General features: G+C 46.9%; 1 protein-coding gene across 1 annotated transcript in view; it reads right to left on the reverse strand.

The window, feature by feature from the left end:
- The window catches only part of LRP6 (LDL receptor related protein 6), a 591,871-nt gene that overhangs the window by 188,955 nt on the left and 385,208 nt on the right, over positions 1-17,708 (reverse strand). The window contains exons 14-15 of the mRNA XM_069228018.1: positions 16,351-16,562; positions 7,792-7,982 (exon numbers count right to left, since the gene is read on the reverse strand). Of these exons, the coding sequence (XP_069084119.1) occupies positions 7,792-7,982; positions 16,351-16,562 (403 nt within the window). The remainder of the gene's footprint in view (positions 1-7,791; positions 7,983-16,350; positions 16,563-17,708) is intronic.

Genomic DNA, 17,708 nt, shown 5'->3' on the forward strand with positions numbered 1-17,708 from the left:
AGTGTGCCCAGAGCAAATCAGGGTCCACACTGAAGCTACTCTAGTTTCTGAGGGTGGGGTGGATTTAGCCACACTAGCTGTCTGGCCGCCTAACATGCAAAAATACAGACAGCAACTCTTAATTAATGGGACTAGAATAGAGGGCCTGAGGGATACAGGTGCCAGTGTCACCATGGTGACAGAGAAACTGGTTTCCCCTGGCCAATACCTGACTGGAAAAACTTACACAGTCACCAACGCTGACAATCAGAGAAAAGTACATCCCATGGCAATGGTTACTTTAGAATGGGGAGGGGTCAATGGCCTGAAACAGGTGGTGGTCTCCTCAAATATCCCAGTGGACTGTCTGCTTGGAAATGACCTGGAGTCCTCAGCATGGGCTGAGGTAGAGCTAAAAACCCATGCAGCAATGCTGGGTATCCCTGAACTGGTGTGTGTGAAAACAAGAGCACAATGCAAGGCACAGGGTGAAAAAGTAGAGCTGGAGTCTGGAAAAATGGCCCAGCCTACCAAGAGAACAGGAAAGTCAGTTGGGAAACCAACTGCAACACAGCAAAAGAAAGGGAACCTCTCTTCTCAGGAAGAAGTTCTGCCCTCTGAGGGAACTGAGCCTTTGGAGCTTGAACCTTATCAGGTTGAGCTCTTAGGCCCAGGGGGACCCTCAAGGGAAGAGCTGTGTAAGGGACAAGAAACCTGTCCCTCTCTTGAAGGCCTTAGGCAGCAAGCTGCTGAAGAGTCCAAAGGCAAGAAAAATGGAACACATAGGGTCTATTGGGAAGATGGGCTCCTGTACACTGAGGCCAGAGACCCCAAACCTGGTGCCACTAGGAGAGTGGTAGTGCCTCAGCTGTTCAGAGAGTTCATCCTAACATTGGCCCATGACATTCCCCTTGCTGGACATTTGGGACAAACCAAGACGTGGGAGAGGTTAGTCAACCACTTCTACTGGCCCAATATGTCCAACATGGTTAAGGAGTTTTGCCTCTCCTGCCCCACCTGTCAAGCCAGTGGTAAGACAGGTGGGCATCCAAAGGCCCCCCTCATTCCACTTCCAGTGGTGGGGGTGCCCTTTGAAAGAGTGGGTGTGGACATAGTTGGTCCACTGGAACCTCCCACAGCCTCAGGAAATATGTATATCCTGGTAGTAGTGGATCATGCTACCAGGTATCCTGAAGCTATTCCCCTTAGGTCGACTACTGCCCCTGCAGTAGCCAAGGCCCTCATTGGTATCTTTACCAGAGTGGGTTTCCCTAAGGAGGTGGTGTCTGACAGAGGTACCAACTTCATGTCAGCATACCTAAAGCACATGTGGAATGAGTGTGGAGTGACTTATAAATTCACTACACCTTACCATCCACAAACTAATGGCTTAGTTGAGAGATTCAACAAGACATTAAAAGGCATGATCATGGGGCTCCCAGAAAAACTCAAAAGGAGATGGGATGTCCTCCTGCCATGTCTGCTTTTCGCTTACAGGGAGGTACCACAGAAGGGAGTAGGGTTCTCACCCTTTGAACTTCTGTTTGGTCATCCTGTAAGGGGACCACTTGCCCTTGTTAAAGAAGGCTGGGAGAGACCTCTCCATGAGCCTAAACAGGACATAGTGGACTATGTACTTGGCCTTCGCTCTAGAATGGCAGAGTACATGGAAAAGGCAACCAAAAACCTTGAGGCCAGCCAACAGCTCCAGAAGTTTTGGTATGACCAAAAGGCTGCACTGGTTGAGTTCCAACCAGGGCAGAAAGTCTGGGTTCTGGAGCCTGTGGCTCCCAGGGCACTCCAGGACAAATGGAGTGGCCCTTACCCAGTGCTAGAAAGGAAGAGTCAGGTCACCTACCTGGTGGACCTGGGCACAAGCAGGAGCCCCAAGAGGGTAATCCATGTGAACCGCCTTAAGCTCTTCCATGACAGGGCTGATGTGAATCTGTTGATGGTAACAGATGAGGATCAGGAGGCAGAGAGTGAACCTCTCCCTGATCTTCTGTCATCAGACCCAAGAGATGGCACAGTAGATGGAGTGATCTACTCAGACACCCTCTCTGGCCAACAGCAGGCTGATTGTAGGAGAGTCCTCCAACAGTTTCCTGAGCTTTTCTCCCTAACCCCTGGTCAGACACCCCTGTGTACCCATGATGTGGACACAGGAGACAGCATGCCTGTCAAAAACAAAATCTTCAGACAGTCTGACCATGTTAAGGAAAGCATCAAGGTGGAAGTCCACAAGATGCTGGAATTGGGAGTAATTGAGCGCTCTGACAGCCCCTGGGCTAGCCCAGTGGTCTTAGTCCCCAAACCTCACACCAAAGATGGAAAGAAAGAGATGAGGTTTTGTGTGGACTACAGAGGGCTCAATTCTGTCACCAAGACAGATGCCCATCCAATTCCAAGAGCTGATGAGCTCATTGATAAATTAGGTGCTGCCAAATTTCTAAGTACCTTTGACTTGACAGCAGGGTACTGGCAAATAAAAATGGCACCTGGAGCAAAAGAAAAGACAGCATTCTCCACACCTGATGGGCATTATCAGTTTACTGTTATGCCCTTTGGTTTAAAGAATGCCCCTGCCACCTTCCAAAGGTTGGTGAATCAAGTCCTTGCTGGCTTGGAGTCCTTTAGCACAGCTTATCTTGATGATATTGCTGTCTTTAGCTCCACCTGGCAGGATCACCTGGTCCACCTGAGGAAGGTTTTGAAGGCTCTGCAATCTGCAGGCCTCTCTATCAAGGCATCCAAATGCCAGATAGGGCAGGGAACTGTGGTTTACTTGGGCCACCTTGTAGGTGGAGGCCAAGTTCAGCCACTCCAACCCAAGATCCAGACCATTCTGGACTGGGTAGCTCCAAAAACCCAGACTCAAGTCAGGGCATTCCTTGGCTTGACTGGGTACTACAGGAGGTTTGTGAAGGGATATGGATCCATTGTGACAGCCCTCACTGAGCTCACCTCCAAGAAAATGCCCAAGAAAGTGAACTGGACTGTGGACTGCCAACAGGCCTTTGACACCCTGAAACAAGCAATGTGCTCAGCACCAGTTCTCAAAGCTCCAGATTATTCTAAGCAGTTCATTGTGCAGACTGATGCCTCTGAACATGGGATAGGGGCAGTTTTGTCCCAAACAAATGATGATGGCCTTGACCAGCCTGTTGCTTTCATTAGCAGGAGGTTACTCCCCAGGGAGCAGCGTTGGAGTGCCATTGAGAGGGAGGCCTTTGCTGTGGTTTGGTCCCTGAAGAAGCTGAGACCATACCTCTTTGGGACTCACTTCCTAGTTCAAACTGACCACAGACCTCTCAAATGGCTGATGCAAATGAAAGGTGAAAATCCTAAACTGTTGAGATGGTCCATCTCCCTACAGGGAATGGACTTTATAGTGGAACACAGACCTGGGACTGCCCATGCCAATGCAGATGGCCTTTCCAGGTTCTTCCACTTAGAAAATGAAGACTCTCTTGGGAAAGGTTAGTCTCATCCTCTTTCGTTTGGGGGGGGGTTGTGTAAGGAAATGCCTCCTTGGCATGGTTGCCCCCTGACTTTTTGCCTTTGCTGATGCTATGTTTACAATTGAAAGTGTGCTGAGGCCTGCTAACCAGGCCCCAGCACCAGTGTTCTTTCCCTAACCTGTACTTTTGTATCCACAATTGGCAGACCCTGGCATCCAGATAAGTCCCTTGTAACTGGTACTTCTAGTACCAAGGGCCCTGATACCAAGGAAGGTCTCTAAGGGCTGCAGCATGTCTTATGCCACCCTGGAGACCTCTCACTCAGCACAGACACACTGCTTGCCAGCTTGTGTGTGCTAGTGAGGACAAAACGAGTAAGTCGACATGGCACTCCCCTCAGGGTGCCATGCCAGCCTCTCACTGCCTATGCAGTATAGGTAAGACACCCCTCTAGCAGGCCTTACAGCCCTAAGGCAGGGTGCACTATACCATAGGTGAGGGTACCAGTGCATGAGCATGGTACCCCTACAGTGTCTAAACAAAACCTTAGACATTGTAAGTGCAGGGTAGCCATAAGAGTATATGGTCTGGGAGTCTGTCAAACACGAACTCCACAGCACCATAATGGCTACACTGAAAACTGGGAAGTTTGGTATCAAACTTCTCAGCACAATAAAGGCACACTGATGCCAGTGTACATTTTATTGTAAAATACACCCCAGAGGGCACCTTAGAGGTGCCCCCTGAAACCTATCCGACTATCCGTGTAGGCTGACTGGTTCCAGCAGCCTGCCACACTAGAGACATGTTGCTGGCCCCATGGGGAGAGTGCCTTTGTCACTCTGAGGCCAGTAACAAAGCCTGCACTGGGTGGAGATGCTAACACCTCCCCCAGGCAGGAGCTGTAACACCTGGCGGTGAGCCTCAAAGGCTCACCCCTTTGTCACAGCCCAGCAGGGCACTCCAGCTTAGTGGAGTTGCCCGCCCCCTCCGGCCACGGCCCCCACTTTTGGCGGCAAGGCTGGAGGGAACAAAGAAAGCAACAAGGAGGAGTCACTGGCCAGTCAGGACAGCCCCTAAGGTGTCCTGAGCTGAGGTGACTCTGACTTTTAGAAATCCTCCATCTTGCAGATGGAGGATTCCCCCAATAGGGTTAGGATTGTGACCCCCTCCCCTTGGGAGGGGGCACAAAGAGGGTGTACCCACCCTCAGGGCTAGTAGCCATTGGCTACTAACCCCCCAGACCTAAACACGCCCTTAAATTTAGTATTTAAGGGCTACCCTGAACCCTAGAAAATTAGATTCCTGCAACTACAAGAAGAAGGACTGCCTAGCTGAAAAACCCCTGCAGAGGAAGACCAGAAGACGACAACTGCCTTGGCTCCAGAAACTCACCGGCCTGTCTCCTGCCTTCCAAAGATCCTGCTCCAGCGACGCCTTCCGAAGGGACCAGCGACCTCGACATCCTCTGAGGACTGCCCCTGCTTCGAAAAGACAAGAAACTCCCGAGGACAGCGGACCTGCTCCAAGAAAAGCTGCAACTTTGTTTCCAGCAGCTTTAAAGAACCCTGCAAGCTCCCCGCAAGAAGCGTGAGACTTGCAACACTGCACCCGGCGACCCCGACTCGGCTGGTGGAGATCCGACGCCTCAGGAGGGACCCCAGGACTACTCTGATACTGTGAGTACCAAAACCTGTCCCCCCTGAGCCCCCACAGCGCCGCCTGCAGAGGGAATCCCGAGGCTTCCCCTGACCGCGACTCCTTGAATCCAAAGTCCCGACACCTGGGAGAGACCCTGCACCCGCAGCCCCCAGGACCTGAAGGACCGGACTTTCACTGGAGGAGTGACCCCCAGGAGTCCCTCTCCCTTGACCAAGTGGAGGTTTCCCCGAGGAACCCCCCCCTTGCCTGCCTGCAGCGCTGAAGAGATCCCTAGATCTCCCATTGACTTCCATTACAAACCCGACGCTTGTTTCTACACTGCACCCGGCCGCCCCCGCGCCGCTGAGGGTGAAATTTCGGTGTGGACTTGTGTCCCCCCCGGTGCCCTACAAAACCCCCCTGGTCTGCCCTCCGAAGACGCGGGTACTTACCTGCAAGCAGACCGGAACCGGGGCACCCCCTTCTCTCCATTCTAGCCTATGTGTTTTGGGCACCACTTTGAACTCTGCACCTGACCGGCCCTGAGCTGCTGGTGTGGTGACTTTGGGGTTGCTCTGAACCCCCAACGGTGGGCTACCTTGGACCAAGAACTGAACCCTGTAAGTGTCTTACTTACCTGGAAAAACTAATCAAAACTTACCTCCCCTAGGAACTGTGAAAATTGCACTAAGTGTCCACTTTTAAAACAGCTATTTGTCAATAACTTGAAAAGTATACATGCAATTTTGATGATTTGAAGTTCCTAAAGTACTTACCTGCAATACCTTTCGAATGAGCTATTACATGTAGAATTTGAACCTGTGGTTCTTAAAATAAACTAAGAAAAGATATTTTTCTATATAAAAACCTATTGGCTGGATTTGTCTCTGAGTGTGTGTACCTCATTTATTGTCTATGTGTATGTACAACAAATGCTTAACACTACTCCTTGGATAAGCCTACTGCTCGACCACACTACCACAAAATAGAGCATTAGTATTATCTATTTTTACCACTATTTTACCTCTAAGGGGAACCCTTGGACTCTGTGCATGCTATTCCTTACTTTGAAATAGCACATACAGAGCCAACTTCCTACATTGGGTACCTGCAAGGATGCATGGGAGCAGCTCGGCTACTCCATGGGAGTTCCCTAGTGCTAGTATGTAGGCAGGCAGTCTTCCTGGACTTTTGGAAATTTCAGCAGCTGTAGGACAAGGCAGTTTTAACACTATTGTCGAAGTTGGCAGGCAGGCTTGGTGCAGAGTCTGTCAATGGTCTTCAGTTCTCGCTTTTGCATCTCTGGAGTGTCCTTAAGGCCAGGGGGATCTGCTTCTCCGGTGCCAGTGGCTCCCCTAAATACTGAATTTAAGGGTGTTATGGGTGTGTAGGATAGTAGCCCATGAGATACTAACCCTTGGGGTCACTGAGCCCCCTATATGACCCACTGCTTGTGGGAATTGGGCATAACCCTGTCTCAGAATTCCTAGGTATGAGATCTCAAAGATGGCTAACTCTGAAAAATCTTGCCACCTGGCAGTAGCTCAACTTAGGAGTGATACTAGCTTGGAGGTGGCACGCCTACCCGGCTAGTTAATTTTTCCACCTATCCAGGTGCCAAATGGGCTCTGGAGGGGGTGGAGGGGTGCTTCCTCTCCTGTGAGGGGAGCAAGATTTGCATTTTAAAGGTGGCAGCCGTTGAAGCTTGACGCCTTAGGAAGGCTAATCCGCAGGTCATCCTGTGGGAGGGGGTGTTACACCCTCTTCCCAGACAGGCATCTGTCCTAGGCATCCTGAGAGCAGGAAGGCTCTCACCCTAGGGGGGTCAGAAAGGAGTCTTGGATTGGGCGGCTGGCAGAAACCAGTCAGGAGCACACCAGAGGCTGGAAGGGTTTCAGGAGGCACACCTCTAAGGTGCCCGCTGGGTGTATGTAATGGTAAATCCAACACTGGCATTAGTTTGGGTTCACCAATTTGAGATGTTTGAAACCAAACATCGCTATTTCCAGTGAAGGTATCATGCAGCAGGGGAACTCGTATTGTCCAGTATCCAGCACATGCCTTTAAAATGGCTTCCCTGGTCACTTATTATTGACAGACACAGCAGCGGCATATCTGCTTGTGCAGATATGCCCTCAAATGTAATATAACATACCCTGCCTTAGGGCTGTAAGGCCGCCTAGAAGGGAGACCTACATATATCGCATGCAGTGTTAGGAGACCGTTGTGTTTTCACTTTTGTTTGCACCAAGACACGCAGCCTGCAATGGCCACCTGTCATGTGCTTGGTGATGGGTCCCCTAGGTTGCAACAATTCATGCTGCAGCCCTTAGGGACATCCTTTTGTGGTCCTGGGTACCACTTACTAGGGACTTACAGAGGGTGCGAAAGACTACAGTTTTGGGAAACAACTGTGCAGTTTTGGGAAAGAGCTCTGGCATTGGGGACCTGGTTAGCAGGATCCCAGTGCACTTTCAGTCGAAATCACATCATGTACCAGGCAAAAAGTGGGGGGTAACTGTTCAAAAGACACTTTCCTACACATTTTCCTAGTAGCTTGTCAGTATTGTTTCAAAATATCTTCTGAATTAGAATTTGTACACTCAGAAATAACTGCAAAACTATGATGAGGCACACTGAGGTACTCCCTTTAAGATCGACTTTGCAATGCTCTCAAACGGTGCATGGTAGATAAAAATTCAAAACATACCGGAGAGATCACTGCTTTCTATGCGTCTTAGATCAGAGTCTGCCCAGTAAAGCTTGCCCAGTTTGTTGTCTAGGGCAAGAGCAATGGGTTTACTCAAGCCTGTAAGTACAAGCACCTCACGCTCTGTACCATCCAGCGCAGCCCGCTCTATCTTTGCTGATCTTTCTTGAAGGTTAGTAAAGTACATGTACCTAAGAAGATGAACAAAACATAAAATGTATAAGTAGCAAAGGCCATCCTAACAACAGTGATTGCAAATTGCTTTGATTAAAAAAAAATATACACCGTCTATTAACATCTTCACATTTTAAAGTATACCAAACTGCTTCTTTCAGGTTTTGTAACTGTCTTCCTCTTCCTCTCTTGTAGAAGACAGATCTGAAAGTGGGCTGACATGAATTACTGAATGACCAAGTTTGGGTATTTTATATTCTAAAGGCCTGTGTCCTTCATTTCCGGACTGTGATGTGTAAAAATCATTATACTAGCTAAACAACTGAGCATACACGATAGGTAAACAGTCACATTAATATGTAGAAATAGCCAAGCTTAGAAAACTAAAAGGGAATAAAGATTAAACAAGAAAATAGACATCTCACTCCAAAGGCCAAATATGTCATCATTGGGACCATACAGTTAAACAATGTTTAGTTTCTGAATACTCTTCTGCGAACATTCCAAAAGACGAGAATTCTCATTCTTAGGGCACTTAATGGCTGGTGCTTCAAAACCTAGAAATGTGTAGCTTCACCATGTATAATGAAGTTATAACAGCTCTCGTCTCCCAGTTTCACCAAAGGTTGCAACTGAGAGACCAAAAAAAAACACTGGCACCTTAAGATTTGCTACCATTAAAAATAATGAGCACTACTACTAAGGCCCTTTTCTAAGCACGGGTCCTAGATTCTGACAGTTCCTTAACAGTGCAGGAAGAAAAAAAAAAAATCAGCCTAGCAGTTACGGATGCACATATCTGTAATAGAGATCAGAAATGAAGGAGAGTGCTGCTCCCTTCTTTCTTATGGAATGTGCCTGTGGTTTTTATTTTCAAGATAACTCCTGCTGCTATATAGCATCTTTGTATCTTCTGGACCATCCATCTTGCTATAGTTGCCTTGCTTACTGGTGAGCCCTCTGCACAAAAAGCTAAATTGTTTCCCCTTTCTTTCTATTTGAGTGTATCTCCTAAATATAATACAAGACAGCTCTTCTGACGTCTAGTGTGTAAATAGATTGTTTTGCTGAAGATTTTGGTTGCTGAGGAAAAAGCTGGTAGATGTATGGCTTGTTTAGGTTTCGAAGAGTGAGACCACCTTGAAAGGAAGTGTGGGTTTATTCAAATTACCATTCCGACTTTATGGATTTGAAGTTATGGCTCTTGTACTGAGCGAGCTTGTAATTCGTTCACATATCTTAAGGACATGAACCACCAAAAGGCCATCTTTAAAGTTAAACAATTCAGTTCGGCACTGTGTATCGGCTCAAGGGGTGGTTCCATGAGTAGGATAGGCACAATATTAAGGTTCCGCACTGGTGTTTGCAAATATCTTGGCGGTGTCAACCTCCTTGCACCTTCCAAAAATCTTTTAATGACTGATGTTTGGAAGAAACTCCTGCCTTTTACACCTCTCGAGTTAGCTACAATGACTACTAAATCTTCTTTTAGTGAAGTGTGGGCGAGACCAATGTAGAGTAGTTAAGTGAGGTATTATAGTGTGGTCATGTCATGTGGCTAGTTATTTTCAGGCACTGCCCTGGTTCACTTCTGTTTGAATGTGTTCCATTTTCCACTGAAGCACCACCTTGTGGATGGTCTTCTAGCTTCCCTTAACACCTTCAGCATTCTTTCAGACATAAATAGGTTTTCAAACCAGTCCTCAAGAGCCATGCAGCTAAGCTGAGTGTGTGTGCCTTCAGATGAAACACCTGCCCCAGATAATTAAGGGCCAGATGTAGCAAATGGTTTTACCCATTCTGTGTCTATGGGAAAATGTGTTTGTACATATGGCCCTAAGTCTTACCCATTGGTGGCAGATTAAGATTATTGTCAAGGTTGGTTGTTTGCACTTCTTTATCACTAATGATATCAAAAGCACTGGGGGGAAAACGGTAACCGAATTTCCCTGATCCTTCAATTGACAGAGAGAACGCCAACCAGTGGTTTTAGATTGTGGATGCAAAGCTTTGGGATTTTGTGCTTTCCTGCGTGTAGGAGGCTGGCTCAGTTTATGGTGTACATCTATGGTGTGGCACCCTATACTGAGTTCAGGCAATCCTTAGTGATAGTGTTTAGGTGTCCAGATTCCAAAGGCTTTTTAGAGGTAGCTATGGTGAGCAGCTAAAGCTTATCCAGGGGGAGTGTAAAGCACTTGCAATACCACAATAGTCAGCCAGTAACTGTTCACAAGAAAGAACCACACCAGGTGTTACAAAAATAAAATATTCTTTATTACAAAACTAAGGCTATACTAACATTGGTATATCTCCACTTGGAGATATCTCCACACAAAATATACACTTAGTAACAAGTAGAAAAAGCACAGACATACATGGAGCCTTAGGGAGAGGGGAGGGAGCAAACCATTTACTAAGAAAGTAGTACAAGAATGGAGGTGCCCAAGGTAAGTGTGCTAAAATCCCGGAGGCTGGGGGAGTAGTAAATTACCAGAGGTAAGTACTAGAAATCCCACAGGTGCCCGGGTGCAGAGTTGTCTTCAAGCTGGGTGTCCCATAGCCTAAAAGCACTGGTGTGGTTGGATTTTTATGGATTCAAGACCCTTCCAAGTGGCCCCTGAAGAAACCAGTTGGCACAAAGACGGCTGGAGAGTGCCACCAGCTGTGAATACTCAGAAGACCGGAGTACCTAGACCAGGGAGCCCAGGTGCATAGGGGTGAAGTGGTGTCAGAAGCCCTCGTTTAAGTCAAGCCTTGCTTTTCCAGCTGCTGTTGCGACCCCTGGACCAGGCCGGTGGAACCAAAAGTTGGATTCCGGACATGAAGAATCTTTAAAAGAGGGGGGCAGTGTCCAGACCACTCTGAGATGCCCACCTCCTTGGAGGTGAAGTTCCTGCAGGACGGTGAAGGAAGAAGTCCAGCTGCGGAGTCCAGGGGATGCAGGAGATCCTTGGAGTTGCACACGAGCTGTCCCGTGTCGGTCACTGGATTGCAGGAGGGTCAGTGGCCAGCAGGGCCACCAACAAGCCTTGGCAAACACATAGTTGTTGCAAGAAAGATTTGGGAACCATTAAGGTCCTAATGACTCGACACATGGAAGAGTCAGGGCAGGCAGTCAGCAAGAGGGAAAGCTAGTTGGGAGTCAGAGGAGCCCCCACGAGAGACCCACTGACAGCAGGCACAGGGAGTCGTAGGGAGGCCTCAGCAGCCCAACAAAACAGGAGTCCCACGACGCAGGAACTGCAGAGTGGAAGCTGATCTTGGAGTTGCAGAGTGTCGGAGGCAAGGACTTCTTGGAGATCAAAGATCTCTTGGATGAAGAGCCAACACGCCTTGGCAAGAGCAACAGTCAAGGTGCACAGGGGTTCCGTTACAGGGTCTGCACTAAGGGTCCACAACAGAGCCACCTCCTGTGAGCAGAGCCTTTTCGCTGTCCGTGGGACTGCGAGATCCACCAGCCGGTCACTGTCATCCTGAGGTGCCGGAGGATGCAGGGGAATTACTTTCACTCCAAGGAAGATTCCTTCTTGCTTCTTGGATGCAAACAGAGTCCTTGTGACCCTAGAGGATGCACAGCCATGGATGTTGCAGAAATCTTATAGGAGCTGAAGAAAAATGGTGCAGGGGGAGCCCTCCCAACTGGATACAGTCTTGTTTCAGTTTCAAAAACAGACGAGCAATAGAGTCGGAGGCCAGGACCAGATAATGTCTTGCAGAGAGTTCCTTGAAGAGTCATGCTCGACAAATATGAGGACCCACCCACATGGGATCTCTTCAGTCACCCTAAAAGGGGGTTGGTCACCCTCTGTAGTGACTCACCTATCAGAGGGGGTCAGGGTCATCATCTACCTGGCCTAACCAGTGAGATGCTCCCAGGGGCCTCTGCCCACCTTGTTTCCAAGATGGCAGAATCAACCTGCCACCTGGCAGAGCTCTGTGCACCTCCCTAGGGGAGGAGCTGGACAGAGGGGTGGTCACTTTCCTGTCCTTTGTGTGGTTTTGCGTCACAGCAGGAACTGGGGATTACTGGACTGGTGCAAACCGGATTATGGAAGGAGGGCACCAAATGTGCCCTTCAAAGCAGTCTGGTGGCGCTCAGAGTCCACCCACACCACAGCACAGGGACACCTATTTCAGAAGGGAGAGGTCACACCTCTCTCTTGCATGAAATACTTTGTTCTGTCTTCCCCTGCTCGAGTTAGGCTCACCAGCAGGAGGGCAGAACAGTGTCTAGGGTCGACAGCAGCGTAGGCTGGCAGCCAGACCCCGTAAGGCAACACAGGCAGAACTGGGGGATCCTCTAAGGAACCCTCAGTGTACATCGGATCATGTACCTAGCACTACATGAATCGGAATAGTTGCATGATTCCAACACGTTTGATACCAAACATGCCTAGGTTTAGAGAAGTCATTATGTAGTTGGACCACCAGTGTTGGCCAGTGTCCACTACATACCTTAAGATGGCTTTCTTGCAGTTACAAAGCCCAGGGAATGGGGTCTGAGGTTTGTAGGATTAACCTGCTTATGCTGACGTACACTCACACTTAGGGACATGCACCCTGCCTAGTGTAAGATGATCTCTCGTCTGCTTAACCTGTCCACCTGTGTTTTGTACTTGTGGTAGGTGCATTCCAACCAGCGCAATGTGTCTCTGTATAGCCCATGTCCAACTTGCCTGTGCTGGTGCAGACAGGTCAAGTGGCCCTGCCTTCTCCCTTATTTGTTTAGGTAAAACATGGTTGATGTGCTGTCCTTTTTGGACTTGTACTGTACTTCTAGTTATGTTTGTTTAAAGGTGTTTTAATGCTAGCAATACTAAATTGAGTTTCAACACATTGATATGCTTTACTGTGTCTTTTGGCTTCAAATGGACATATCTTTAGTTTACCCATAAGGGTCTCCCCGCCCCATGTGCCAGGCATCCCTTGTAAGAGTGACAGTGGGAATTGGGTGTTTGAATCGTGTGCCCATTGCAATATTTGCTGTGGTCCAGCACGGTGGATCTGTGCAAACTATCTTTTATAACCACTAGATCCTCCCAAATCCCTGTCGCCTGTGACCATTGCCTCTGAACCCACTCTTGGTCTCATTAGCAGTGGTGTTGGTAGTTGGTGATATGCAGGAATGCCCATCAATTTCCCCACTGTCCTCATTGTCAGAGCTTTCTCCTTCCAGTAAATGTGAAATGTGCTGTTAATGCCAAGATCCTCTTTTCAACAGGGGATGCCTTGGCTACTCTTGCGTTTAGTCTTGCTCCTAAGAAGTTTTTTTTTCCATCTGTGGAGAAGGTGACGATTTGTCTAGGTTTATGGAGAAACCTTAGTGGTGCAGAGTTAGTATGCAGTGTTTAACCAGTCCTGCCATCTTGTGAATGGCTTTGATTTTACCAACCAGCCATCTAATTATGGGTATGTGTGAATTCTCTTTCTCCTTAGGTGAGCTGCCACAGTAGCCAAGCATTTTGTAAATAACCTGGGAGCAGACTATCCCATAAGGCAAAACTCTGAACAGGTAATGTACACTGTCCACAGCGAACGTCAGGAATTTGTGGCCACTGGTCTTCGGCACATGTAGATGTGCATCTTTTAGCTGTACTGTTGCTAGCTTGTCTCCCTTTCACCGCCATGGGATGGCCTATTGCAGAGTTGTCATCTTGAATTTTTGGTTCTTGATGTACTTTAAGACCCTCAGGTCCAAGATGGGTCTCAAACCCTTGTCTGGCTGTTGCACAAGGAAGTACACAGAGCATAATGCCTGACCTATCTCTTGCTGGAAAGCTTTCTGTCGTCAGTTTGCAGAACAGATTCTTTACATCCTCTTTCAAGAGACCTTGTTCGTCACTGTAGACTGCCCTTGATTTTGTTCTGCTGTTTGGTGGCCGTTTTAGTAGTTCGATCCAGTACCTGTGCTAGATAGGATTTAAAATCCACTTGCCAGAGGTGATGGTACTTCATTGCTCCATTTCTCACACATCACTGGAGTTAATTGTAGGGAGACCACTGGTGTATAATCACTTGCTAGAGGGTCTTGGCCCTTTTGAGGTTGATCCTCTACTTTATGTTCTCCACAGAAAGGGCGGTCTTGGTATGCGACTGAAAAGATGTGTGCTGCTACTGGTTGGACCCATCAACTTTTTTTTTTGTGGTTTGGGGGGGGGGGGGGAGTTTTAGGTCCTTTTCCTTGGGGTTTGGTGCTTCTCTGAAGGGCCCCCTGAATTGGGAAGGCTCCTGTCAATCTTCCAGTCTCGTTGCTTTTTTCCATGCCCTGGAGAGCCTCCTCCACTGTGTTTCCAAACAGGGTGTTTCCAGTGAAAGGCACATTGATGTCTGCTGTTTGTACATCCTACTTTAAATCAAACACCCGCACCAATGTTGTCTCATCAAGGTATTGCTAGTGTAGTATCTGCTGCACCCAACACCAATTTCAAACAGTATCATACTCTTAGATCTTTTGATCTTGCTCTGCTAGATGGTGCATCAAATGTGTTATTTCTCCCTTCGCTGATGCCTGTACGTGTTAAGCAGCACATCTAAATTGGCTATGTGCCACTGAGCTGCAGCAGAGTGTTCAATTTTCCTTCCCACTATATTAATCTGCTTGTTTTCTCTATCAGGCAGTGGCCCCACGAGGACCAATGTGTATGCTCTTTTCCGAGCTGTTGTGACAATAATGAAGTCTGACCACACACTTCCCAGTAGGCTTAAAAGCCTCCTTTCCTTGGTCCAGAATGCAAATTAGCATTGGAAGGTACTGATTCTTCCTTTCAGGAGGCATGCATTTTTCCAAGAGAAAACTGGATTCACTCTGATCCTCATCTAATTTTACCCCATGTTTGTCTGCAGCTCTCTTTATGATTGTGTTATATGTACAAATGAATATTATCTGGCGGTGAAGGCCTTGAGTGGTATGTGTCGGTGACCTGTTCAGAAGGATCTGCCATCCTCCGATTGGGCACTCTCCACCAAAGAACGTTTGTTCAAACTGACCCTCACAGGATTGTCCTTGGTACTCCTAGAGCTCTGCCTCTGGGTGGCTGGGTCTGTTTGCTCTATCTCTGGTTCTTTCTCTTGAAGAAACTTTTTGAGGAGAAAGGCTGGGGATCTTGTACACATTTAAGGATCCAAACTCCTTCCGTTGAAGCAAAGCTTCCATTTTGGCTTTGAGCCTCTGTTTCTTTATCTCGACTTCAAGAGTCTTTAGTTCTATAATGTTTTTGAAGGTCTCTTCTTCAGCATCTAAGATTAGGTTTCACAAACTTCCTGCATTCTCTAATGCCTTTTGGAATCCACAAAAGATTTGAGGGTTTGTCATCAGCAGTATCCTTGGTGTTGGATCTATGAGACTGTGTGTGTTTTTCCCCTTCAACTACCAAAATGGTTCGGCGATGGGGTGGTTCTACAGTGTTTCAAATCGGATTGTTCTGGCTCCATACCAAAACACGGTTGTGGTGTTACCAATGCTTGCCGTCATAGGTGGACTTCTTTGGTGCCATCTCCTTTCTCAAGTCCACTCTTTCTTTGACCTCTGAAGATTCTTCCTACACCAGGTCATTTCCCTCCGGATTTTTTTTTTGTGCTGGAGAGTTCCAGCTCTTCCCTGGGAGTGTGTTTCTGTGTCTGTACCGTTGCGTGGGTAAGCCCACTTTTGTTTCTTCCTCGTCTTAGGCTAAAACTCAACACACACACACAGAAAATACCTTATAGCTGACCTTTTGGGATATTTTGGTTGGGAGGACATAAGCTGTACTATACTCTCTTTTCATTCTCTGATCCACATGATTGATGTCTCTGTGAGCCTTCAGAAACTCTTAAATGCCTTCCAGAGTTTTCCCTCGACTTCTGTAGGGAGTTATAGGTTCTTCGCCTTAATCCAATGTTTTTCATTTGTTTTTCCTCAAAAAAACAACCCTATTGCTTTCCGACCCATAACTCTTGTCTGTGCTTTTAGGCCCAATGTTGAAAAAAAAATTAACCCAACAATGGCAACCATGCAGCGGGGCTCCAGGGGAGTATATCGGACATCATCCAAGGAGAGACATAGCACCAGAAGGCCGAAGCCCACATTTAGAACTTTGAAAAACAAAAAAGAGAGAGACTGGAGAGACTATTCCATACACAACCACTAAATGGAGGTATAATGTAGGTTTACCCAGAAAACAATTGTACTGTAAAATTTATTTTTTTCCTTTGCAGAGATCCTCCAGAATTGTGCTGTTTGCTACAGCTCTAATTAGGTATTTTGAGACTGGAGTGAACTCTGCATCATGTGAAAATAACCACATCAAACAGAGTTTAAGAATTCCCACACATTATACATAAATATATGTTGACTACCATTTGTCTTTGCTAAACAGGTTCATAGAATACAAAGACTGACTAACATACCCTCTTTCTGGGTTCACCAAGATGGCTCTGGGTCGGTCATGCTCTCCTTTCAGCACCACTCCAATAGGTCTCCCATCCAGCCGTGTGACACTGATGACATTGGTGGCCTCACATGTCCAGTAGATGTAACGGCTATATATGTCAATACTGAGATCATATGGTTGCATTTCTATATTCTGGTTAGGAGCGGCGCTTGCCACTACAGTAAGGCTCTGAAAAATAAAGTGACATTTTCATTAACTTTCTCAATATTTCACTTTAATAATGATGCAGACATTAAACGTTCAACATGTGTGCTCCTTGCACTATAGCTACCTCTTTTTCATAGTAATATTAGTTATATATTTTTCTTTCTCACTTTCGAAGGCATAGTGGATGCATCGCCTAAATAAACCTTGTCCTAATGCACCTTTTGACTTCTTCCAAGTTCTAGGTCAAGTCTATCCAACTATATGCATTTCATAGAGTTGGGATCAGAGTGGTGATGGAGTCAAATCATGTTGAGTAAAGGGGGTTGCAGGACTAAGGTTTAAGAGTAACCTGCACTTCCATCCTAGCCCCACTTTTGCAACCAAAAGGCATATTTCAAAGAATTAGAATTCAGAAGCCCAAATTCATGAAGGCCACTCAAGCTAACAAAACTGAGGCATAACCAAATAAGTTCAGCAACATGGCTTGATAAAACCCAGTGTCTGACCTATTACGGACATGTTGGGCTTAATGCTTTGGGGAAAAAAAGAAAAAAAAAAAAAAAAGAGTCTACCAAACAATTGCACTGCAGATCTCATGCAACATAACAAGTTGCTGAAAATATGGACAACTACTACAGGAGAATGGCAAAAATGTTTCACAAAATATATAAATATATCTACAAACATCAAGACAGATAGTTTACAGCTTAGAGTGGGTGCTTGATGCAAAAGAATAAACAAAGAAGCTAGCCTAGGTGACAAACTGAAAAAAGGTAAGTGAAATTGAGAAGTACATAACAGGCCCTGAGAGAATTATTACTAACATTCAGTGCACTAACTAGAAATTCAGACTAGAAAGCAAATGTTTACTTATGTGAGTCAATGGGAATCAAGAGGGAATGTGGCTACATAGTACAGAGTAATGCAAAGAATCCCATAAGACTGGTACTGCTTTGCATGGGGCATAGAACTGCTGCCAAGAAAGGTGTCCGACTGGTGAAAGTTCTAGATGAGAGCAGAGTACAACAGTAGGACCGCAGGGACATAAAATATGTAGCGCAGCTGGATCGGTGACTGTTGTCCCTGTCTAAAGGGAAATGTTAAGCAATGTTCTGTTAAGATTTGTATGGCGTATAGCTAACAGATACAGTCACCATACATTGTCAT

Source organism: Pleurodeles waltl, chromosome 4_1, assembly GCF_031143425.1.
Source record: "Pleurodeles waltl isolate 20211129_DDA chromosome 4_1, aPleWal1.hap1.20221129, whole genome shotgun sequence".
NCBI lineage: Eukaryota > Metazoa > Chordata > Amphibia > Caudata > Salamandridae > Pleurodeles > Pleurodeles waltl.